This window comes from Schistocerca cancellata, chromosome 8 (genome assembly GCF_023864275.1).
Source record: "Schistocerca cancellata isolate TAMUIC-IGC-003103 chromosome 8, iqSchCanc2.1, whole genome shotgun sequence".
NCBI classification, from domain to species: Eukaryota; Metazoa; Arthropoda; class Insecta; order Orthoptera; family Acrididae; genus Schistocerca; species Schistocerca cancellata.
Genome location: NC_064633.1, coordinates 57,756,263 through 57,783,079, shown reverse-complemented (window position 1 = coordinate 57,783,079; position 26,817 = coordinate 57,756,263). Strand labels below are relative to the sequence as shown.

The 26,817-nt window shown below is 44.1% G+C and overlaps 1 protein-coding gene across 1 annotated transcript in view; it reads right to left on the bottom strand.

Moving 5' to 3' along the window:
- The window catches only part of LOC126094684 (UDP-glucosyltransferase 2-like), a 114,823-nt gene that overhangs the window by 70,145 nt on the left and 17,861 nt on the right, over positions 1-26,817 (bottom strand). Inside the window, exon 2 of the mRNA XM_049909205.1 lies at positions 13,785-13,969. Coding sequence (XP_049765162.1) covers positions 13,785-13,967 — 183 coding nt within the window. The 5' untranslated portion in view covers positions 13,968-13,969. The remainder of the gene's footprint in view (positions 1-13,784; positions 13,970-26,817) is intronic.

The window sequence follows — 26,817 nt, the reverse complement described above, 5'->3', positions numbered from 1 at the left end:
CAGCTGCTTCTTGCAGTGCTGACATCATTACCCGTGACTGTTTGTGTAGTTCAGTTATACTTCGCGTCTACCGGTAGCCTACCGTTGGCAGCGCTTGCGGACCAATGAATATTACAGATACAAACGATGAGGCTGGCTGTGTGAGCACGCACAGCCAACATGTTAATAACACTGAAATCGTACCAATGACTGCAGGTGACAGTTTACGTTTTGAATTTGGAGGGTTATTATTCTCAACAAAAATAAATCTACAGGAAAACTTCTGAATTATTACTTAAAGTAGATATATAGACTTTGTGACAGTGGTAAACATACACATTCTATTTTGGATTAAATTTTAAAAGGAACATAAAATTGGACGAAAACCGTGGCCTCGTCCCAAGCTGTAAAGAGCTGATAGTAGGGTCCGAGTGTGGCGCAGACACCACGAACTCATGGACCCAAGTTGTCAAGAAGGCACTGTGTAATGGTGTAGGCTGAGTTTACACGGAATAGACTGAGTCCTCTGATCCAACTGAACTCATCATTGACTGGCAATGGTGATGTTCGTCTACTTGAAGACCATCTGCACTCATTCATGGACTTCGTGTTCCCAGACAACGATGGAATCTTTATGGATGACAGTGCGCTATGTAACCAGGCCACAATTGTTCGTGATTGGTTAGAAGAACATTCTGGCCCATTCTAGCGAATGATTTGACCGCCCATATTGCCTGACTTGAATCCCGTCGAACCTTTATTTGACGTGATCAGTAGGTCGGTTCGTGCATAACATCCCGCAGCGGCAACACTTTGGAAATTGTTGACAGCTACAGAGGCAGCATGGCTCAAGATTTCTGCCGGGGGCTTCCAGCGACTTGTTGAGTCCATGCCAGGTCGGGTTGCCGCAATACGCCGGGCGAAAGGAGATCCGACACGATCTTAGGGCGTATCCCACAACAGAAGTTAGGCTCGTACAGCTGGTGGGTGAGGGTCCGCCGTGACAGAGGTTCTCTAGTGTCGCAGGGCTAGCAGCTGGCAGTTCACGGCGTCTGCCCAGATGTACAGGAGACAAACTATTATGCCTGATATTGTAAAATTGAAAGCTACGTTAGCATATAACAAACGAAGTGAAACATTACACCATGTATTCGTATTTCAATAGCTACCAGTAGTGTAAATTTCAGTAACATATTTGCTGCACTTTCAGAGATATGATAAAACGGCTGAAAACGTAGAATGTAAAGCTTATATGAATTACTAACTTCTTGTCAGGACCATGCATGTTAGCTAACAAATAATTTTGATTTTACGTAAGAATGCTTATTTGTAGTCTTACTAACCAGGATGTGCCGGTACGTGTTTTGCGAATATTTGTAAGTGTCCGTAACCGACTGCTTGATGTGGACTGTGGGACTGCGTATCTGGTCTGAGTGAGTGACCCATATGAGGAGAGAAATCTGTGATCTGTAATACGCCAGTTTATGATACTGGGGAAGCAAAAATTTACTCCAGTGGTTCAGATATGTAAAGCAGGGAGTAATTTGTTATTTTTGGGTTTTCAGAAACTAATTATCTAGTAAACAAATTTTAAGATATCTGATTACGTGATCAGTGAAAGGGTGAAGATGGAGTCACTGAGAATCACAGTAATTTCAGTATCATTTGCTATGACGGTTCCTAGCCAATCATAAGAGGTTAACTACACGCCCGTTTTGTACGGCGAGGCGACTGCATTGTTGAGGCATGCCGTTGTGGCCGAGCGGCTCTAGGCACTTCAGTCTGGAACCGCGCTGCTGCTACGGTCGCAGGTTCGAATCCTGCCTCGGGCATGGATGTGTGTGATGTCCTTAGGTTAGTTAGGTTTAAGTAGTTCTAAGTTCTGGGGGACTGATGAGCTCAGATGTTAAGTCCCATAGTGCTCAGAGCCATTTGAACCATTTGTGAGTCTAAAGAAATTCGGGATTGGCCATTATTATGGTCGGACGTGTTACTACTCAGCCCTGAAAATATGTTATAATTTTGAGCGTTCAGGGCATTACAAAGACCGTGGAATGTCGGAAAATATTAATGGACGAACTGTAAAGACGTATGTGAAGATTTCAGATTTTTTTTGTACGATCTGTGACCTTAATGAGTAACTTAGATCCGTGTGGCGTATTGTACATGTTGTAACCTAAAACTAGTACTTCAAAGAGATCATGTTTACGCCAGTGACTGCTAAACTATTTATTTCCACTCTTGCAATTTCGGCCTTAGGCCATTATCAGGTTCAGATGTTTTGGCTTTAAGCCATGTCAACTTTACACACGCTGAACATTTATAAGTTGTTGTCATTTGCTGTTATATACATTCGTATCACTGCTAAGTAGTGTCAGCGTGTATAAAGCTGACATGGCTTAAAGCCAAAACATCTGCAGGCCGAAATTGCAATAGTGGAAATAAAAAGTCTAACAGTCACTCGCGTAAACATGACGTCTTTCAAAAAATTTTACATGACCGTGAATCCCAGATATTGTTGTTGTTGTGGTCTTCAGTCCTGAGACTGGTTTGATGCAGCTCTCCATGCTACTCTATCCTGTGCAAGCTTCTTCATCTCCCAGTACCTACTACAACCTACATCCTTCTGAATCTGCTGAGTGTATTCATCTATTGGTCTCCCCTTACGATTTTTACCCTCCATGCCGCCCTCTAATACTACATTGGTGATCCCTCGATGCCTCAGAACATGTCCTACCAACCGATCCCTTCTTCTGGTCAAGTTGTGCCACAAACGTCTCTTCTCTCCAATCCTATTCAATACTTCCTCATTAGTTACGTGATCTATCCATCTAATCTTCAGCATTCTTCTGTAGCACCACATTTCAAAAGCACCTATTCTCATCTTGTTTAAGCTATTTATCGTCCATGTTTCACTTCCATACATGGCTACACTCCATACAAATACTTTCAGAAACGACTTCCTGACACCTAAATCTATATTCGATGTTAACAAATTTCTCTTCTTGAGAAACGCTTTCCTTGCCATTGCCAGTCTACATTTTATATCCTCTCTACTTCGACCATCATCAGTTATTTTGCTCCCCAAATAGCAAAACTCCTTTACTACTTTAAGTGTCTCATTTCCTAATCTAATACCCTCAACATCACCCGAATTAATTCGACTACATTCCATTATCCTCGTTTTGCTGTTGTTGATGTTCATCTTATACCTCCCTTCAAGACACCATCCATTCCGTTCAACTGCTCTTCCAAGTCCTTTGCTGGCTCTGACAGAATTACAATGTCATCGGCGAACCTCAAAGTTTTTATTTCTTCTCCATGGATTTTATACCTACTCCGAATTTTTCTTTTGTTTCCTTTACTGCTTGCTCAATATACAGATTGAATAACATCGGGGAGAGGCTACAACCCTGTCTTACTCCCTTCCCAACCACTGCTTCCCTTTCATGCCCCTCGACTCTTATAACTGCCATCTGGTTTCTGTACAAATTGTAAATAGCCTTTCGCTCCCTGTATTTTACCCCTGCCACCTTTAGAATTTGAAAGAGAGTATTCTAGTCAACATTGTCAAAAGCTTTCTCTAAGTCTAGAAATGCTAGAAACGTAGGTTTGCCTTTCCTTAATCTTTCTTCTAAGATAAGTCGTAAGGTCAGTATTGCCTCACGTGTTCCAGTATTTCTACGGAATCCAAACTGATCTTCCCCGAGATCGGCTTCTACTAGTTTTTCAATTCGTCTGTAAAGAATTCGTGTTAGTATTTTGCAGCTGTGGCTTATTAAACTGATTGTTCGGTAATTTTTACATCTGTCAACACCTGATTTCTTTGGGAATGAAATTATTATATTCTTCTTGAAGTCTGAGGGTATTTCGCCTGTTTCATACATCTTGCTCACCAGATGGTAGAGTTTTGTCAGGACTGGCTCTCCCAGGGCCTTCAGTATTTCCAATGGAATGTTATCTACTCCAGGGGCCTTGTTTCGACTCAGGTCTTTCAGTGCTCTGTCAAACTCTTCACGCAGTATCGTATCTCCCATTTCATCTTCATCTACATCCTCTTCCATTTCCATAATATTGTCCTCAAGTGCATCGCCCTAGTATAGACTCTCTATATACTCCTTCCACCTTTCTGCTTTCCCTTCTTTGCTTAGAACTGGGTTTCCATCTGAGCTCTTGATGTTCATACAAGTGGTTCTCTTATCTCCAAAGGTCTCTTTAATTTTCCTGTAGGCAGTATCTATCTTACCCCTAGTGAGATAAGCCTCTACTTCCTTATATTTGTCCTCTAGCCATCCCTGCTTCGCCATTTTGCACTTCCTGTCGATCTCATTTTTGAGACGTTTGTATTCCTTTTTGCCTGCTTCATTTACTGCATTTTTATATTTTCTCCTTTCATCAATTAAATTCAATATTTCTTCTGTTACCCAAGGATTTCTACTAGCCCTCGTCTTTTTACCTCCTTGATCCTCTGCTGCCTTCACTACTTCATCCTTCAAAGCCAGCCATTCTTCTTCTACTGTATTTGCTTCCCCCATTCCTGTCAATTGTTCCCTTATGCTTTCCCTGAAACCCTGTACAACCTCTGGTTCTTTCAGTTTATCCAGGTCCCATCTCCTTAAATTCCCACCTTTTTGCAGTTTCTTCAGTTTTAATCTACAGGTCTTAACCAATAGATTGTGGTCAGAGTCCACATCTGCCCCTGGAAATGTCTTACAATTTAAAACCTGGTTCCTAAATCTCTGTCTTACCATTATATAATCTATCTGATACCTTTTAGTATCTCCAGAGGTCTTCCATGTATACAGCCTTCTATCATGATTCTTAAACCAAGTGTTAGCTATGGTTAAGTTGTGCTCTGTGCAAAATTCTACCAGGCGGCTTCCTCTTTCATTTCTTAGCCCCAATCCATATTCACCTACTACGTTTCCTTCTCTCCCTTTTCCTACACCCAGAATTTCAGTCACCCATGACTATTAAATTTTTGTCTCCCTTCACAATCTGAATAATTTCTTTTATTTCATCATACATTTCTTCAACTTCTTCGTCAACTGCAGAGCTAGTTGGCATATAAACTTGTACTACTGTAGTAGGTGTGGGCTTCGTATCTATCTTGGCCACAATAATGCGTTCACTATGCTGTTTGTAGTAGCTTACCCGCATTCCTATTTTCCTATTCATTATTAAACCTACTCCTGCATTACCCCTATTTGACTTTGTGTTTATAACCCTGTAGTCACCTGACCAGAAGTCTTGTTCCTCCTGCCACCGAACTTCACTAATTCCCACTATATCTAACTTTAACCTATCCATTTCCCTTTTTAAATTTTCTAACCTACCTGCCCGGTTAAGGGATATGACATTCCACGCTCCGATCCGTAGAACGCCAGTTTTCTTTCTCCTGATAACGACATCCTCTTGAGGATTCCCCGCCCGGAGATCCGAATGGGGGACTATTTTACCTCCGGAATATTTTACCCAAGAGGACGCCATCATCATTTAATCATACAGTAAAGCTGCATGCCCTCGGAAAAAATTACGGCCGTAGTTTCCCCTTGCTTTCAGCCGTTCGCAGTACCAGCACAGCAAGGCCGTTTTGGTTATTGTTACAAGGCCAGATCAGTCAATCATCCAGACTGTTGCCCTTGCAACTACTGAAAAGGCTGCTGCCCCTCTTCAGGAACCACACGTTTGTCTGGCCTCTCAACAGATACCCTTCCGTTGTGGTTGTACCTACGGTACGGCTATCTGTATCGCTGAGGCAAGCAAGCCTCCCCACCAACGGCAAGGTCCATGGTTCATGGGGGGGATCCCAGATATGAAAAGTTAATTTAGTACTTCAAAGTTAGCAGTCTGTAGAGTACAGAGCGAGCAATCAATCCACAGCCAACCTGTGTCTATATTTCCGAGAGCATGTTACGGTGTATACCGTAAGATGACTGGTGCGAGTGATTGTGCTTACATGTTTTTAACGTTCTGCTCAAAAGTACAAACTAATGTGGACTTGGTAGCTGAATGTGTATTCAATGAATGACGATCGATAATCGGAATTTTCATTCAAAACCTTTACCTCATTTAGTAGCTTAGAAATTATATTGTGCACCCTGCAGATCCGTTCAGTACAACTAGCTTTTTGGTACAAATTCACTAGTCGATACACCCTACTCGCTGCTTCACGAAAGGCATGTTCAGCAGGGGAAGAACCCAACGAAAGGAGGGTGACTTTCTGTATGCAGCGACAATCCAAACAGTGCCTCGGCACAGAAGGAGAAGGAAGAAACGACATAAATGGGCAAAAAGTGTTTCAGATATCTCCGAATTGCTGGCTGCAAGAGAAGGTACTGGTATAGATTTTTAACAGAATCACAGACTACGGTTGGAATCCCACTCGGATTTTGTGCAGATTACATCTTCTTATTTACTCCATTATGAGCCATTTTCTTCCAAATACTATCCTTTTTCAAATCGCGAACAGTCTTCTTCTACGCATGTAAAGCTCATATCACGTCTCTCATTTCTTTACCAGTGCTTCAAGGATTTAAAAACGATGAGATTTGTTCAGTATTTGAAATTACAAATAGTGACAGTGACTAGCACTCGCTTAAAGGTATCATCTTCATCTGCATTGATGCCGCTGTGGCCGAGCGGTTCTAGTTGCTTCAGTCCGGAACCGCGCTGCTGCTACGGTCGCACGTTCGAATCCTGTCTCGGGCATGGATGAGTGCGATGTCCTTAGGTTAGTTTAGGTTGAAGTAGTTCTAGGTCTAGGGGATTGATGACCTCAGATGTTAAGTCCCATAGTGCTCAGAGTCATTTGAACCATACACCGAAGGGGAAAAAAATCGTAACACCAAGAAGAAGTTGTGCGACATCTGAAACGCGATATTTATTCAGATTTCGCGCCAGTCGCATGAGAGCGGACCTAGTAGCGCCACTATGAGTATGCAAATCAGATTTACTTTAAATACGCGCAGTAACGGTCGTGAGCGTTAGTTACCACTGAGACTGGACGTGGTGAGTTGACGTTAGTCAAGAATGCTCTTAAGGCGACAACCCCCCATTATCAACACCTCACGGTGTTGGTCGAGGTCGTGTAGCAGGGCTACTAGAAGTTGGATTTTCCTTCAGCGTTGTCGCCGAAAGACTTGGCAGGAATGTACATGACTGCTGGCAGCGATGATCACCAGAACGTACAGTCGCAAGGAGACCGTGCTCCGGACGGCCACGTGGCCCTACCGGTGTGTGACTCTGGCGCATCGTACTGCTTCTGCATCAGCAATCTGAGCACCAGTTGGCACCTCAGTGACACAACGAACTGCTACAGATCTGCCACTTCAAGGACAGCTTCGAACAGACGCCGTGAACCGAGCATTCCACTGACCCCATTTGCGACTTCAGTGATGTCGAGCGAGAGCTCACTGGAGGGCAGAAGAGAGGTCTGTTGTGTCTTCTGATGAAAGCTGGTTCTGCCTCGGTGCCAGTGATGGCCGCGTCTCGGTTAGGAGGAGGCCAGCTGACGGGCTGCAACCAACCTGTCTGCGTGCCAGACACACTGTGCCTAAACCTAGAGTTATGGTCTGCTACACGATTTTGTGTGATCACGGGAGCGCTCTCCTCGTCATCACACGCACCCTGACTGCAAATTTGTACATCAGTAGGGTTATCTGACTTGTTGTGCAGCCATTCATGAACAGCAGTGTAAAGGGAGGGGGGGGAGGGTGTTTTCCAACAGGATAACGCTCGCCCGCCTACCACTGTTGTAATCGAATATGCTCTACAGTGTCGACATGTTGTCTTGGCCTGCCCGATCGCCAGATCTGTCCCCAGTCGAGCACATTTGGGACATCGTCGGACAACTCCAGCGTCATCCACAAACAGCGTTAACCGCCCGTGTTTTGACCGGCCAACCAAGTGCAACAGGCATGGATTCCTATCCCACAAACTGACATACAGCATCTGTACAACACGATGCACGCACGTTTACATGCTTGCATTCAACGTTCTTGCGTTTACACCGATTATTAATGTACCAACACGTCACATTTGGAATGGCTTATCTCGCGTTTACACTAACCTGTGATGTTGCAATGTTAATCACTTAAATATGTTACCTAGACAAACGTTTCCCCGAAATTTCGTTGCTCTACATTAATCAGTTTTTGGTGCTGTCATTTTTTTCTGCCAGTGTATTATATAGTTTATGTTATTACTGGACTACAGTGTCACATTAAAAAACGTTTTTCATTTGGTAAAAGTTCACATGAATTTTTTTAATTTTACGTCTTGTAACGTTCTTTTATAAAAAAATAACTTTAAACTTTACGATTACCTTCAGTGAATGTCTGATTTGTGGAATGGGTACTGAACTCGAATTATCGTGTAGCGTGTTGCAGCTGCAAGTGCTGTGCTTACTCTGTGTTGTTGTTAGCAAAACTTTTACACCAATTGATTGGCCAATGCAACTCCCAGTACCAATAAAATAGTACAATTACTGCAAAATACATTCAGCCCCTTATGCACTGATCATTTAGACCTGTTCAGAATTGATAACTTTCGGCCCTGTCCACATAACACATAAATTAAATTGTTTTACCTCTAAAGCAGTATCGCGATATATTCTGGTCTCTCGTGAAAAATATAAATATGCTAGCTAAACGCTCAGCAGTGTGCAATGCTGGCCATAATACTTAGAAATGCACATGAAATTGTTGTGGCTGATAAATGAAAACATTAATGAGTTTCTTTTTCAGCAAAATTATATTTCAAGTTAAGTTTGTCTTTTCAAAACGTTCCGACAATTGAAGTCCATTACTCGCAAATAATTCACAAAAAATTAGATTTAAACAGCAATTATTAGCTAACCTCACTAATTCAACATAAATGCAAATCATCAAATTCCTTATAGCTCCGTTAACAAATCTTAGAAACATTACAAGTGAAATATCTAACTAGCCTTTTTATCAAATACACTTCTGGAAATTGAAATAAGAACACCGTGAATTCATTGTCCCAGGAAGGGGAAACTTTATTGACACATTCCTGGGGTCAGATACATCACATGATCACACTGACAGAACCACAGGCACATAGACACAGGCAACAGAGCATGCACAATGTCAGCACTAGTACAGTGTATATCCACCTTTCGCAGCAATGCAGGCTGCTATTCTCCCATGGAGACGATCGTAGAGATGCTGGATGTAGTCCTGTGGAACGGCTTGCCATGCCATTTCCACCTGGCGCCTCAGCTGGACCAGCGTTCGTGCTGGACGTGCAGACCGCGTGAGACGACGCTTCATCCAGTCCCAAACATGCTCAATGGGGGACAGATCCGGAGATCTTGCTGGCCAGGGTAGTTGACTTACACCTTCTAGAGCACGTTGGGTGGCACGGGATACATGCGGACGTGCATTGTCCTGTTGGAACAGCAAGTTCCCTTGCCGGTCTAGGAATGGTAGAACGATGGGTTCGATGACGGTTTGGATGTACCGTGCACTATTCAGTGTCCCCTCGACGATCACCAGTGGTGTACGGCCAGTGTAGGAGATCGCTCCCCACACCATGATGCCGTGTGTTGGCCCTGTGTGCCTCGGTCGTATGCAGTCCTGATTGTGGCGCTCACCTGCACGGCGCCAAACACGCGTACGACCATCATTGGCACCAAGGCAGAAGCGACTCTCATCGCTGAAGACGACACGTCTCCATTCGTCCCTCCATTCACGCCTGTCGCGACACCACTGGAGGCGGGCTGCACGATGTTGGGGCGTGAGCGGAAGACGGCCTAACGGTGTGCGGGACCGTAGCCCAGCTTCATGGAGACGGTTGCGAATGGTCCTCGCCGATACCGCAGGAGCAACAGTGTCCCTAATTTGCTGGGAAGTGGCGGTGCGGTCCCCTACGGCACTGCGTAGGATCCTACGGTCTTGGCGTGCATCCGTGCGTCGCTGCGGTCCGGTCCCAGGTCGACGGGCACGTGCACACTCCGCCGACCACTGGCGACAACATCGATGTACTGTGGAGACCTCACGCCCCACGTGTTGAGCAATTCGGCGGTACGTCCACCCGGCCTCCCGCATGCCCACTATACGTCCTGGCTCAAAGTCCGTCAACTGCACATACGGTTCACGTCCACGCTGTCGCGGCATGCTACCAGTGTTAAAGACTGCGATGGAGCTCCGTATGCCACGGCAAACTGGCTGACACTGACGGCGGCGGTGCACAAATGCTGCGCAGCTAGCGCCATTCGACGGCCAACACCGCGGTTCCTGGTGTGTCCGCTGTGCCGTGCGTGTGATCATTGCTTGTACAGCCCTCTCGCAGTGTCCGGAGCAAGTATGGTGGGTCTGACACACCGGTGTCAATGTGTTCTTTTTTCCATTTCCAGGAGTGTAGTTTATGTACATTCTGGGGTTACTCAACAATTAAAAATTATCAGCCAATGCGTCTATACTAACGCCGCGCTGGCAAAAACAGTAATCATAATTATTTAACATCTTCACCTTGCTTGCATGAAGACTTGTGCTTCCATGTTCAACAACATTGACATACCTTCATTAATCTACCACTTGGTGGCTTCGCACAACACACCAAAAAAACTGCCTACTCCATCATATTTCCATCACAGACAGCTACTTCGAGCGAGGTGGCGCATTGGTTAGCACTTTGGACTCGCATTCGGGAGGACGGCAGTTCACTCCCGCGTCCGGCCAAGCTGATTTAGGTTTTTCGTTATTTCAGCCAAATGCCGGGATGGTTCCTTTGACAGGGCAGGCCCGACTTCCTTCCCCAACCTTCCCAAATCCGATGAGACCTAAGACCTCACTGTTTGGTCTCTTCCCCGGACCGGAAATCAACCCCTCACCCCCTCCCCCACCCAACTGTGCGTCAAGCGCTGTCTTACTTCAACACTGTAATAATCTCAGATCAGAAGCAGTAACTCAGGGTCTGCGGTCTTACAGTCAGCGATATAAAGCCTATGAAAGACATACATCGTTTATAAAATCATATTCGGGTGCCACATATAAATGTGTCCCAGTAGACTCCTTTCAACCTGCTGAAGGATTTTCGTTGGTGTTGAAGAATTTAGGTTGCGAGAGCGTCCACAGCCACAACAGATTACCAGAATGATGACATTTTACCAGGTAAAGTGTAATCATTCAGGTAATAATGTCGATAGTTCCTAACACATTCAAGTGTGGAAATCATCGATGACGTATTAGGCCTTAGTGGTCGTTGCAGTAATTGTAACTTACACATATGAAAGATACCTTGAATCTTTTTTTTCTCTACATTACTACTGATTGTCTTTTGCTGAGTTGTTTCCTCTACAATCAGTGCGTCGTATGATATTTCGAAACGCTTTCTCAAGTTATTTCTTCCAAACATTTTGTGCAAGGAAACCTCAGAGTTACACGCGTGCGAGGTGCAAAGACACTACGAAACCTTCATTTTGGACAAGCCATCAGTTATAGAAATACTCTTTCATTAGTACGGTGCTCAACAGTTTTGAAGGCTAAACAGTCAGTACTGGTTTTTATGTCTGCTGCAGGACTGCCGTTATAAAGAAAGAACAGAAACTTGTCTCTGGATCTTTGGTCGTTGGTTTTAAACAGCCTGATATTTGATAGTCGTATTGCTACTGGTAGCATTTCCCATTCACTTCTTTTGCGATTCGAGCACCAGTCTTCTCATCAAACGCCTTGTGGAAAGAGAGGAAAAAATGGAGATCAGAATCTACGTCACGTGAACGACGAAATAATTGCAGACGAAGCATCTTCTCGGATTGGAGAAGAAAATCGGCAGTGTCCTCTTTGAAGGCACCGCTCCAGCACTGGCCAATAAACACCCAAATCTTGATTGGTGGACAGCATTTTGAACCGTTGTCCTCCCGAATGCAAGTCCAGTGTGTTAATAAGTTTGCCTTCTCTAGAGATTGGTAGGAAATAAAGATGGGGCAATTTTCTATTGGACAGATCCAAATTTGGAATATCGCAGCAATAAAAACTAGAATTTTTCGCTTGTTACGACTTTATTCTTACAATGAAATTCACCTCTTACATTTTCGAGCGTTTCTTGCAACACGATATGCGCCCTTGTATTCGGACCACTGTTTGAGTGAAGGATACTTACAGAGGCGAAGCTTTTTCACTTCAACACAGGTGCGCAGAATAATATGAATTAGTGGTGGGACAGACTGCTCAGTCATTTCTTTGTCCAGTTTTATTACACAGATTTGTCTTCTCCTTTTACGGTGTGTACTGCAACTGCGACCGATGAAGGTAGCCGATAAACGAGCTTAGCATCATCGACTTGAAAGTCACCTCTGTTAAACTCTATGAAGTATCTAAGGACTGTAAATCTATGTTTTAGTAACAGTGGGAGCCGTGCATAGAAGCACTGACGAAGCACTTAGGTGTCAAAAGTCTAGTGATGAGAATACAGGATGTTGTCAGTTCTCTCAGCTTTACTTTTCGCTAGAGTCACGTAATCTCTCAGGGCATAGCATTATTTAATTTCTTTGCAACTTATATATTTAGAGTGTATCATATACAGTCAATTCCACAAGAAAGTGTAGTCCGTTATCCATATGTGATAAAAGACACTATTATAAATATATGTTTACACGAAAACACGTGTTATTACTAGTCGTACAATTACCTAATAATTCAGTCTCCACCATTATCGATTATAGCTTGGCACCTCTTTGGCGAGCTTTCACGAGTTTTTCTGCATATTCTCTCGGTGTCAGCCTGATTTTAATTGAGACAGCTGCTTCGAAGTACATATTGGCTTTCCTTTAAGCTCAGTCTTAATATACGACCAAACATTTCGATCGGATTTGCATTGCAGGTCAGTCCATCGTGGACACCCCATTGCCTTGTTTCCACGCTGTACAGAGACACCTGCGACGTTTCGGATCGCGTCGCATCGTATCCGCCGTTGTTTTATTTGCGCCTGACTCAAAGTATGAACTGGTTTCTGTTTCAAAAGACGCATGCTCTCATTGTCCTGAGGTTTTGTTGTCGCTGACGTTAGCCCTGTCTCCGGTAAATCTTCCACGTTTACAACCTGTAAATATCGTTAGACCCACTTCGCAACGAACGTCTTTGACTTTCTAAGAATTTTAGCAGCTACTCCATATGAAAACTTTGGCCCCTCTGGGTGATTTACAAGTAACACTGCCTTGTGAGGCTTCAGATATTTTGCACTCATTTTAAACTGCAACCGACAAAACAAAACATTCAACTCTCGCACTGTTTATCTAAACTCTGTGAAAAGGCACATTGATTACAGATCCGGCGCCACTTCCAGAGATGTCGTTTCGGACGTTATATTTGAAATTACGGCGTACACTTTCTTGTGGAACTGACTACTTACAAAATTAGCATGTCTTAGTGCACCACAAAAGGTCGTCTACTTTATTTTTATGAAGCAATGAGCCACATACTGCTCAAGAGCCGTATCATTTAGACCAAACAGTATGTATTTTGGGTCGAGGAAGTGAAGTCTAATCCGTTAAGAAGTTACCTGACTATGAGGAACACTAGTGAAATTGCAGAAGAACAGTGTGAAACAATTTAAACTCAGTTCAATACGTGGCTCTCACTGTAGAGACTGACAAAATAGGTCCGCTGTATTTTTAGAATCCACTCCGTGGGATGTAAGCGTATTAACTGCCTCTAGTATTAGCTGAACCTACCATTACTCGCAGTAACTTCTTCTGCACATAATAAGCAGATTTTACACTGCAATACAGCCATTGTGAAGAACGTAGACTATATGCCCACCGGTCTCATTTTTTCCCTTACCTTTGGAGAGTCTGTTGTCATCAAAGTGACGCGGTGTCCTCTTTCGAGGAGTGCTTTGGTCACGATGTGAAACGGCAACTGGTGGCTGAACGAAGCGGTCGGCGAAATAACCAAAATCTTCGCGGCAGACGAACCACCAGCGAATGCCAGGATTGCGAGAAGGACAGCTCCGAACGTTGCCATTGCTGAAACAATTATTTATGGCTGTAGAAGGAATATCAATGTAAAAAGAACGGAATTTAACAATACCGGTAAGTATAACCAAGATATTCTGTAAACAATAGTCTCTTTGTCCAGCTTGCAGCGATAACTACAGTTGACTGTGATCTTGTTGGACGGAAATCCTTAACGAGTGATTATACACTAAAGTGCGATAGAAATTGGTACACTTGCTAATATCGTGTAGTGCCCTCACGGGGATGCATAAATGCCGCAACATGACGTGGCATGGACTCGACTAAAGTCTGAAATAGTGCTGGAGGGAATTGACACCAGGAATCCCGCAGGGCTGTCCATAAATCCATAAGATGACGAGGGGCAAGGCACCCCAGATATTGTAAGTAATGTTCATGTCTGGGGAGTTTGGTAGCCAACGGAAGGGTTTAAACTCAGAAGGGTGTTCCTGGAATCATTCTCTAGCAATTTCGGACGTGTGGGAGTGTCGCATTGTCCTGCTGGAATTTACCATGTCCGTCGCAATGCAGAATGGACCTGAATGGATGCAGGTAATCAGACAGGATGCTTACATACGTTTCACCTGTCAGAGTCGTAACTAGACGTAGCAGGAGTCCCATATCGCTCCTACTGCACACGACCCACATCATTACAGAGCTTCCACCAGCTTGAACAGTCCCTTGCTGACATGCAGGGTCCGCGGATTCATGAGGTTGTCTCCGCAGCCGTACACGTCCATCCGCTCGGTACAATTTGAAACGAGGCTCGTCTGACCAGGCAACATTTTTCCAGTTATCAATAGTCCAACGTCGGTGTTGACAGCCCCAGGCGAGGCATAAAGTTTTGTGTCGTGCAGTCATCAAGGGTACACGAGTGGGCCTTTGGCTCTGAAAGGCCATATCGATGATGTTTCGTTGAATGGTTCACACGCTGACACTTGTTGATGGCCCAGCGCTGAAATCTGCAGCAATTTGCGGAAGGGTTGCAATTCTGTCACCTTGAATGATTCTCTTCAATCGTCGGTGGTCCTATTCTTAACTTTTTCCGGTCGCAGCGATGTCGGAGGTTTGATGATTTACCGGATTTCTGACATTCACTGTACACTCGTGTATTGGTCGTACGGAAAAATCACCACTTCATCGCTACCTCGGTGTGCTGTGTCCTATCTCTCGTGCGCCAACTGTAACACCACGTTCAAACTCTTTATAACCTGCCATTGTAGCAGCAGTAGCCGACCTAACAACTGCCCCATACACTTGGCTTATACAGGGTGATTCACGAAGATATGGAAATATTTTAAAGCTAAAGAAAAGAGTTCATAAAAACATAGGTCCGCAAATGTTTAATTACGGTGTTACGAATAAAAAAAGAATTTTGCCTGAAATTTAGCAACTTCGCTAATATGAAGCCATTGCAAAACTGTACGAGGTCAAATAAAGCACCATTTCCTTTTATTTTGTTGTATAGTTCTGGTGAATCTAATAAAACATGTCCCAGACTTGTATCTGCAGTAGTTTTCCAGAACACCCAGAGAAGCAACGAAGTAACTTCGTAAATGTTTTAATTTATTAACTACTGGGCCCAATTTGTTTTTTAAATTCCATAAAGTTGCGCAAAGTTTTCAACAGAAGATGTAGAAAATTTGATTTTGGAAAAGTGATGGTAATAATGTTAACTGAAACTGTATGAATGTGTCAGATAATCTGCTTTTATTAATACCATAGCACACGTGAATTCATGTTAAACCGGTAAAAACAAAGGTTAGTGTTAAGGAAGTTGTCCAGTGTACACACAATTTCACAACACATTCGCAATACATGTTCGAAAACGTCTCCACCGAGTTCAACGCATTTAGCTGCACGTGTATGAACAGATTTTGTTGCTAGTTTCGTTTATTGCATTCATAATGTGAGTTAAAAATGCCTCACGTGTATTGATTTTCTCCTCAAAATTATGTCTTTGAATCATCCCCACACACAAAAATCCATTGGTGTTAAATCGGGCGATCTGGGTGGTCACAACCGTGTAGTACCACGACCAATCCATTTCTGGGGAAAACAATGTTCATTTAAATGTGTAGTAATGGTGTTGGTGAAATACGGAGGAGCGCCGTCATGTTGAAAATACATTTGCAATCGCGTAGCAAGTGGAACATCTCGAGCAAGCGGGACTTTTGTTCTTAAAGGAATTGTAAGTACGTCTCGCCCGTTAGACGTCTTGGGAAAATGAGAAATGGAAAAAAGAACACATTGACACCGGTGTGTCAGACCCACCATACTTGCTCCGGACACTGCGAGAGGGCTGTACAAGCAATGATCACACGCACGGCACAGCGGACACACCAGGAACCGCGGTGTTGGCCGTCGAATGGCGCTAGCTGCGCAGCATTTGTGCACCGCCGCCGTCAGTGTCAGCCAGTTTGCCGTGGCATACGGAGCTCCATCGCAGTCTTTAACACTGGTAGCATGCCGCGACAGCGTGGACGTGAACCGTATGTGCAGTTGACGGACTTTGAGCGAGGGCGTATAGTGGGCATGCGGGAGGCCGGGTGGACGTACCGCCGAATTGCTCAACACGTGGGGCGTGAGGTCTCCACAGTACATCGATGTTGTCGCCAGTGGTCGGCGGAAGGTGCACGTGCCCGTCGACCTGGGACCGGACCGCAGCGACGCACGGATGCACGCCAAGACCGTAGGATCCTACGCAGTGCCGTAGGGGACCGCACCGCCACTTCCCAGCAAATTAGGGACACTGTTGCTCCTGGGGTATCGGCGAGGACCATTCGCAACCGTCTCCATGAAGCTGGGCTACGGTCCCGCACACCGTTAGGCCGTCTTCCGCTCACGCCCCAACATCGTGCAGCCCGCCTCCAGTGGTGTCGCGACAGGCGTGAATGGAGGGACGAATGGAGACGTGTCGTCTTCAGCGATGAGAGTCGCTTCTGCCTTGGTGCCAATGATGGTCGTATGCGTGTTTGGCGCCGTGCAGGTGAGCGCCACAATCAGGACTGCATACGACCGAGGCACACAGGGCCAACACCCGGCATCATGGTGTGGGGAGCGATCTCCTACACTGGCCGTACACCACTGGTGATCGTCGAGGGGACACTGAATAGTGCACGGTACATCCAAACCGTCATCGAACCCATCGTTCTACCATTCCTAGACCGGCAAGGGAACTTGCTGTTCCAACAGGACAATGCACGTCCGCATGTATCCCGTGCCACCCAACGTGCTCTAGGAGGTGTAAGTCAACTACCCTGGCCAGCAAGATCTCCGGATCTGTCCCCCATTGAGCATGTTTGGGACTGGATGAAGCGTCGTCTCACGCGGTCTGCACGTCCAGCACGAACGCTGGTCCAACTGAGGCGCCAGGTGGAAATGGCATGGCAAGCCGTTCCACAGGACTACATCCAGCATCTCTACGATCGTCTCCATGGGAGAATAGCAGCCTGCATTGCTGCGAAAGGTGGATATACACTGTACTAGTGCCGACATTGTGCATGCTCTGTTGCCTGTGTCTATGTGCCTGTGGTTCTGTCAGTGTGATCATGTGATGTATCTGACCCCAGGAATGTGTCAATAAAGTTTCCCCTTCCTGGGACAATGAATTCACGGTGTTCTTATTTCAATTTCCAGGAGTGTATATTGAAACATCCGCCTCAGTTGCGAAAATTTTCTGGTCTTAAATGGTCTTAAATGAATGGTCCAATGAAGTGTGTGTTGATTGTACCACACGACACAACACGTTTATGATAAATCGCTGTAGGAAATAGCGTTGCATGTGTGCATCTTGGTTTGCTTCATAGCATACACGCTCGTTATGTAAATTGTTTATACCAACTTCAGAAAAAAAAGACCGAGTCTTATTTCCGTCGACGTTTTTGATCTCTTCATTCAGTTTTTTTTTATTTAATTAAAGAGACCAGCCAGCTCTCTGACCGAACACGCTTGAGCTACTGTGCTGGCACCCAATCAGCTAAGCAGGCGGATTCCATCTCGAGTAAACTGTACCTCACCAGTAAATAACATGTATTTGTGTAACTGCCGATTAGTAGAAAACAAGGGGAAACTACAGCCGTAATTTTTCCCGAGGGAATGCTGCTTTACTGTATGGTTAAATGATGATGGCGTCCTCTTGGGTAAAATATTCCGGAGGTAAAATAATCCGCCATTCGGATCTCCAGGCGGGGACTACTCAAGAGGACATCGTTACCAGGAGAAAGAAAACTGGCGTTCTACGGATCGGAGCGTGGAATGTCAGATCCCTTAATCGGGCAGGTAGGTTAGAAAATTTAAAAAGGGAAATGGATAGGTTAAAGTTAGATATAGTGTGAATTAGCGACGTTCGGCGGCAGGAGGATCAAGACTTTTTGACAGATGAGTACAGGGTTATAAATACAAAATAAAATAAAAGTAAAGCAGGAGTAGTTTTAATAACGAATAAAAAAAACTGGAGCACGGATAAGCTACTACTAACAACATAGTGAGCGCATTATTGTAGCCAAGATAGACACGAAGCCCACGCCTGCCACAGTAGTACAAGTGTATATGCCAACTAGCTCCGCAGATGATGAAGAGATCGAAGAAGCATATGATGTCGATAAAAGAAATTATTCAGATAGTTAAGGGAGATGAAAATTTAATAGACATGAGAGACTGGAATTCGATAGTAGGGGAAGAAACAGAAGGGTAAGTAGTAGGTGAATATGGACTAAGGGTAAGGAATAAAAAGGAAGCCGCCTGGTAGAATTTTGCGCAGAGCATAACTTGCAATACTTGGTATAAGACTCTTGTTAAGAAGGTTGTATACGTGGAAGAGGCCTGGAAACACTGGAAGATTTCAGATAGATTATATAATGGTAAGACAGAGGTTTAGGAACTAGTTTTTAAATTCTAAGACATTTCCAAAGGCAGAAGTGGACTCTGACCACAATTTATTGGTTATAAACTCTAGATTAAAACTGAAGAAACTGCAAAAAGGTACGAATTTAGAGAGATGGGACCTGGATGAACCGAAAGAACCAGAGGTTGTACACAGTTTCAGAGAGAGCATTAAGCAACGATTGACAAATATAGGGGAAAGAAATACAGTAGAAGAAGAATGGGTAGCTTTGAGAGGTGAAATAGTGAAGGCTGCGGACGATAAAGTAGGTAAAAAGACGAGGGCTAGTAGAAATCCTTGGGTAACAAAAGAAATACTGAATTTAATAGATTAAAGGAGAAAATATAAAAATGCAGTAAATGAAGCAGGCGAAAAGGAATACAAATGTCTTAAAAATAAAATCGACAGGAAGTACAGAATGGCTAAGCAAGGACGGCTAGAGGACAAATGTAAGGATGTAGAGGCATATATCACTACGGGTAAGGTAGATACTGCCTTTGGAGAAAAGAGAACCACTTGCATGAATTAGCTCAGATGGCAACCCAGTTCTAAGCAAAGAAGGGAAAACAGAAAGGTGGAAAGAGTATATAGAGGGTTTATACAAGGGCGATGCACTTGAGGACAATATTATGGAAATGGAAGAGGACTTAGATGAGAATGACACAGGAGATACGATACTGCGCAAAGAATTTGACAGAGCACTGAAAGACCTAAGTCGAAAAAAGGCCCCGGGAGTAGACAGCATTCCATTAGAGCTACTGATAGCCTTGAGAGAGCCAGCCATGACAAAACTCTACCATCTGGTGAGAAAGATGTATGAGACAGGCGAAATACCCTCAGACTTCAAGAAGGATATAATAAATCCAATCCCAAAGAAAGCAGCTGTCGACAGGTGTGAAAATTACCGAACTATCAGTTTAATAAGTCATGGCTGCAAAATACTAACACGAATTCTTTACAGACGAATGGAAAAACTGGTAGAAACCGAATTCGGGGAAGATCAGTTTGGATTCCGTAGAAATGTAGGAACGCGGGAGGCAATACTGACCTTACGACTTATCTTAGAAGAAAGATTAAGGAAAGGCAAACCTACGTTTCTAGCATTTGTACACTTAGAGAAAGCTTTCGACAATGTTGACTGGAATAATCTCTTTCAAATTCTTAAGGTGGCAGGGGTAAAATACAGAGAGCGGAAGGCTATTTACAATTTGTACAGAAACCAGATGGCAGTTATAAGAGTCGAGGGACATGAAAGGGAAGCAGTGGTTGGGAAGGAAGTGAGACAGGGTTGTAGCTTATCCCCGATGTTATTCAATCTGTATAGTGAGCAAGCAGTAAAGGAAACAAAAGAAAAATTTGGAGCAGGAATTAAAATCCATGGAGAAGAAATAAAAAACTTTGAGGTTTGCCGATGTCATTGTAATTCTGTCAGAGACAGCAAAGGAACTGGAAGAGCAGTTGAACGGAGCGGACAGTGTCTTGAAAGGAGGATATAAGATGATCATTAACAAAAGCAAAAGGAGGATAATTGAATGTAGTCGAATGAAGTCGGGTGATACTGAGGGTATTAGATTAGGAAATGAGAGTAAACGAGTTTTGCTATTTGGAGAGCAAAATAACTGATGATGGTGGAAGTAGAGAGGATGATGTAGACTGGCTACGCCAAGGCAAGCATTTCTGAAGAAGAGAAATTTGTTAACATCGAGTATGGATTTAAGTGTCAGGAAGTCTTTTCTGAAAGTATTTCTATGGAGTGTAACCATGTGTGGAAGTGAAACATGGACGACAAATAGCTTAAACAAGATCAGAATAGGTGCTTTTGAAATGTGGTGCCACAGTAGAATGCTGAAGATTAGATGGGTAGATCACGCAAGTAATAAGGAGGTACTGAATAGAATTAGAGAGAAGAGGAAATTGTGGCACAACCTAACTAAAAGAAGAGACCGGTTAGTAGGCCACGTTCTGAGGCATCAAGGAATCACCAATTTAGGATTGGAGGGTATAGTGGAGGGTAAAAATAGTAGAGGTAGACCAAGAGATGAATACCCTAAGCAGATTCAGAAGGTTGTAGGTTGCAGGAGGTACTGGGAGATGAAGAAGCTTGCACAGGATAGAGTAGCACGGAGAGCTGCATCAAACCAGTCTCTGGACTGAAGACCACAACAACAAGGATACAGATTAGTGTACTCCAGTGTACGCCATATGTTAGATTGTGAAATGCATTATCATTGAGAGGTACGTCGTGTACTGGTACCCGGGCTACGTTGAACACCATCCATAATATCCTTATCATAGTCTTCACTTATCCAGCGCTTGTACTTATTATGAACGCTAGGTAGAGAACCTGTCTCCCGTAACATTCGAAATACTCCACTAATGGTTCGTGCACTCGGAATCCTCCGAGTTGGATAACGTGCGTGATATTCGTTAACTGCAGACGTAGCAATACCATCACATTTGCCATAAATAAACACCATATCGGCGTATTCCTCTGCCGCAAATTTGAAAGGCATACCTATTTCATAAATAATCTACAAACTACCACAGTACTATGTGGTTTCACTTAAATACACTGTTGTTATTGTGTTCTTTCACTCAACAATACAGAAAACTAACTCGTTTCAAGGTTAGGAAACGACTGAAACTATTCACTAACGGTTGACAACAATAACATAAACGTTTCTAAATTCCTAATCGAAAGTAAACAAATTCAGTTGTATAATAATCTTTGCTTCTATGGACGTTCTGGAAAACTACTGCAGATACACGTCTGGGTCACGTTTTATTAGATCCAGCAGACCGATAACAACAAAATAAGTGGAAATCGTGATTTACTTTGACCTCGTACAGTTTTGCAATGGCTTCACTTTAGCGAAGTTACTAAATTTCAGGCAAAATCTTTTATTAGTCGTAACTCCGTAACTAAACCTATCTTTGTATGAGATTTTTTCTTTTGTTTTACTCGTAGAATAACATATTAAAATATTTGCATATCTTCCTGAATCACACTGTGTAGGCGTTGCCTACCGCAGCGTCGTTTTTTGCTAGTTTACATATCTCTGTATTTGAATGCGCATACCTATACCAGTTTCTTTGGCGCTTCAGTGTACTCCTGCTTTTACACCTGAACTCCGGCAGCCACCTTACGGCGTGTGCCGAAGAGCCCTCTGTGCACACACCAGTGTCACCCTCTGCTGCTGTCTCCGTTCATTATAAGAATAAAAACTTGATGTAAACGAACGCAAACACGATGACTGCTCAGAAGCCGTAGCGCACGCACACCAGTGTTGTTACGCTCTTGGAAGTAGGTCCTACTTATGTATTAGATAGATTACGTTAAATTAAACTTTAAGATATTCTAATGTATTAACAGCCATCAACGTTATTCTTAATCACGCTTTAGCTATGTAGTTTTTATTTCATAAATCGTGTACAGTTACAGTACAGTACAGTACTCCGATTGTCGCACTGTTAATACGCAGGTTCAAAATGACGGACTACTTCTTCTTCCATAGTGAAACATGGGTGTGGAACACTGCTCAAAAAGTGCCGAGAAATAGGTTGTTCTTAATATTTTTCATAAGTCTACAGAAAAAAATCAGCTTTGAAGTTTTCCGATAGAATGTATTCGATACAGTTGAGTAGAAACATGCACTCGATGTATAGCGGAATTGGTAGAGTAGTAACTGTTAAACTGTGTGCAGTTCATGGATCTCTGGTTCAGGTCTCGCCTTAGTCATTTTGTTCGTTCAATTTGAAATATCTACATCTCGTAATTGTAAAATTCTTTGTCATTTTATATGACTAACGCACGTCTTCTTGTTTCTAATTGCATATTTCACGCGAAACTCCTCCTTCCATTTAAATATAAAGCATTAATTACCCATAGTTAATGAAAGACTGTTAAAAAATATTGCCTGAATTAAGAAAGCTTAACAATGTAATTTTAGGGCAATAATGAAAAATCAAATACGCTTTACTTAGGACTATGTCCATTCGTTTATACCACAGATGTCTCACACGAACCAGAGTGAAAAGTGCCGTAGAAACATGAAGAACAACATCGAAAACACCGTACAAATGTTGTATTTTTACCCAACACTGTCATCATTACAATATGAACCCAACAGAACTGATGAGGAGCCAAGTTAAGGGATCTGGCCCGAGAAATAACATGACCGTTAAGCTGACAGGCGTAGTGGAACTAACGTACGGTGATTTTTCACGTCACTACCGAACGCCGGCGGGATATAAAACGGCACCGCCATAAAAGGAGAAAATGCGGTGCCTGGTTGGTTTAGTGGATTCTCTTGTTGATCGACTCGTTATCAATGTATCAGATGACAGTTCCAGAACTGTCGGCCACAGTGGTCAAGCGGTTCTAGGCGCTTCAGTCTGGATCCGCGCAACCGCTACGGTCGTGGGTTCGAATCCTGTCTCGGGCATGGATGTGTGTGATGTCCTTAGGTTAGTTAGGTTTAAGTAGTTCTAAGTTGTAGGGGACTGATGACCTCAGATGTTAAGTCCCATAGTGCTCAGAGCCATTTGAACTTCCAGAACTGAAACGTGTTTTTCGAATTTGGATAAGGAAAGAGCCAAGAGATTACCAGACGACTGACTGTCATTAATACCTTCAGTGGCTCAGTATTCAACAGTTCAGTGAAACCCCTGAGGATGCTTTTGCATCAGACATAGCTAGCTCAGAAAAATTACCCTGTATGTAAGTTAGGAATTTTCATCTCTCTTGTTTGTAAATATAATACTGTGTTAGGTGACAACATTTTATGCTTTCCATCTGGTCACCTAAGAAGCGTGCGGTAGTGCTGGAGTTCTGCCGAACATTATTTCATCCTGTTAAAAAATTAAATGACATTCCAAGCTATATTGTTTCTTCGCTCGTCTCTTTTTACGTCTGAACTGCAACTGCTCACGTCGTTGCAGGTTAGCTGAACCAGCTGGCTGGCCACTGCTGCCGAAGTTTAATGCGCTGGTAAAGCTGTTGTCCTGCATTATTGTTCAGCCTATAAGCGTGTAAAACAGCATAAAACGTGTCCTTATGATCGTACTTGACTGTACTGGATACAGCTTGGCTTCCGCTCCACTTGAAACGAAATCCAATGTGATTTAACCAAACGCGGAAGAATACATGGCGTAATTTCACAAGCTGCGACATCGTCGCGAAAAAAAACACAGTGACCCTTACATGTAATAAGTTTCCTTTAATTTACGTCTATGGTTACAATATTTTTTGTTTAACAGGTTATCGGTTTCTGTCTTTAATGACCATCATCAGATCTGTTTCATAAAAACAAAGTCCTTATATGGCAGCATTATATTAGGACTTTGTTTTTATGAAACAGATCTGATGATGGTCATTAAAGACCGGAACCGGTAATCTGTTAAAAAAAAAAAAAAAAAGATTGTGACCATAGACATACATTATAGGAAACGTATTACACGGCGTAATGTTTACATCAGATTTATCGTTATGATGTACACAGTATAGCGGTTGTAGGTAAACCTCTATGTACGCTCCAATCTCTCTAATTTTACCACCGCGGTCTCTCTGCGAGATATACGTAGGAGGAGAAAGCAATGTAATGATTGACTCTCCTAGGATCGTACATTACCTGAATTTTAACAGGTAACCACACCGTGGTGTGGTGGCACCCTTCTAGCAGCTGCCATTGGAGTTGGATGAGGTTTAGCGCTTACTAAACGAGCTGTGACGAAACGCGCTGCTCTTATTTGAATCTTGGTGTTTCCTCTATCAATGCAGTCGCTCGCGAAAACTAGATTGATAAGCAGTATTCAAGTATTGGTCGAACGAAGGTCTTGCAAGTTACCTCCTTCGTGGGTGGTCTGCGCGGGATTAGCTGAGCGGTCTTAGGCGCTGCAGTCATGGACTGTGCGGCTGGTCCCGGAGGAGGTTCGAGTCCTCGCTTCGCCACGAGTGTGTGTGTCTGTCCTTAGGAAATTTAGGTTAAGTAGTGTGTAAGCTTAGGGACTGATGACGTTTGCAGTTAAGTCCCATAAGATTTCACACACATTTGAACACATCGTGGGTGGTCTACACTTCCTGAGAATTCTTCCAGTGAACCTCAGTCTGGCGTTGACAGATTTGCGATTAGTTTTTTACGGTCTTCCCACTTTAAGTCGCTCTGTACTCTCAGGTATGTAGTGAACGTGGCTACTTCCAATGATTGTTCTAGAATTGTGTAATCATGCAGTAAAGCGTCTTTCCGCCTATTCATGCGCAATACAAGGCATTCGTTGATACTAACGTTGCAGCAAGCACTGACATTCTGCAAGTATTATGGCATCTCATTACAGTTTCCTAGCGCTTTGACTTCTCCTTGTATAACAGCATCATCCGCGACAAGCCTCATGCAACCTCCGATGTTGTGCAGAAGATCACTTGCATATATTGTGAAAATATATGGTGCTATATTTCTCCGCTGAGGTACGTCAGAAGTTACTTTTACCTCTGAAAATATTTTTCAATTAGAATCGATTTCTGTGTTCTATTTGCTCGTAACTGTTCAGTGAAATCAGAAAGTGGAGCTGATACGCCGTACGCTTGTGTTTTGTTCATAAGGCGACAGAGCGCAACTACATCGGACGCCTTCGGCAAGTCAGGGAACACGGCCTCAGTGTGGGGAGCGGCATCAGATTCCCGGCACTCGTGGACCAACAGAGCGAGCCGAGCTTCGCACGGTCATTGTTTGTGGCGTCCGCCTTGCTTCCTGTAGGCGGGAATTTCGTTCTGCACATACGTCGCAATACGCGAGAGTAAAGCACGATCCAAAATTCCGCAACATATTGACGTCAGTGATATGGGTCTGTAACGCCGGAAATGCATATCCTCCTATTTCCATCTATTGTACTAAAATTTGTTTTCCTTATTTTTGTTACCTGAATATACACTCCTGGAAATTGAAATAAGAACACCGTGAATTCATTGTCCCAGAAATGGGAAACTTTATTGACACATTCCTGGGGTCAGATACATCACATGATCACACTGACAGAACCACAGGCACATAGACACAGGCAACAGAGCATGCACAATGTCGGCACCAGTATAGTGTATATCCACCTTTCGCAGCAATGCAGGCTGCTATTCTCCCATGGAGACGATCGTAGAGATGCTGGATGTAGCCCTGTGGAACGGCTTGCCATGCTATTTCCACCTGGCGCCTCAGTTGGGCCAGCGTTCGTGCTGGACGTGCAGACCGCGTGAGACGACGCTTCATCCAGTCCCAAACATGCTCAATGGGGGACAGATCCGGAGATCTTGCTGTCCAGGGTAGTTGACTTACACCTCCTAGAGCACGTTGGGTGGCACGGCATACATGCGGACGTGCATTGTCCTGTTGGAACAGCAAGTTCCCTTGCCGGTCTAGGAATGGTAGAACGATGGGTTCGATGACGGTTTGGATGTACCGTGCACTATTCAGTGTCCCCTCGACGATCACCAGTGGTGTACGGCCAGTGTAGGAGATCGCTCCCCACACCATGATGCCGGGTGTTGGCCCTGTGTGCCTCGGTCGTATGCAGTCCTGATTGTGGCGCTCACCTGCACGGCGCCAAACACGCATACGACTATCATTGGCACCAAGGCAGAAGCGACTCTCATCGCTGAAGACGACACGTCTCCATTCGTCCCTCCATTCACGCCTGTCGCGACACCACTGGAGGCGGGCTGCACGATGTTGGGGCGTGAGTGGAAGATGGCCTAACGGTGTGCGGGACCGTAGCCCAGCTTCATGGAGACGGTTGCGAATGGTCCTCGCCGATACCCCAGGAGCAACAGTGTCCCTAATTTGCTGGGAAGTGGCGGTGCGGTCCCCTACGGCACTGCGTAGGATCCTAGGGTCTTGGTGTGCATCCGTGCGTCGCTGCGGTCCGGTCCCAGGTCGACGGGCACGTGCACCTTCCGCCGACCACTGGCGACAACATCGATGTACTGTGG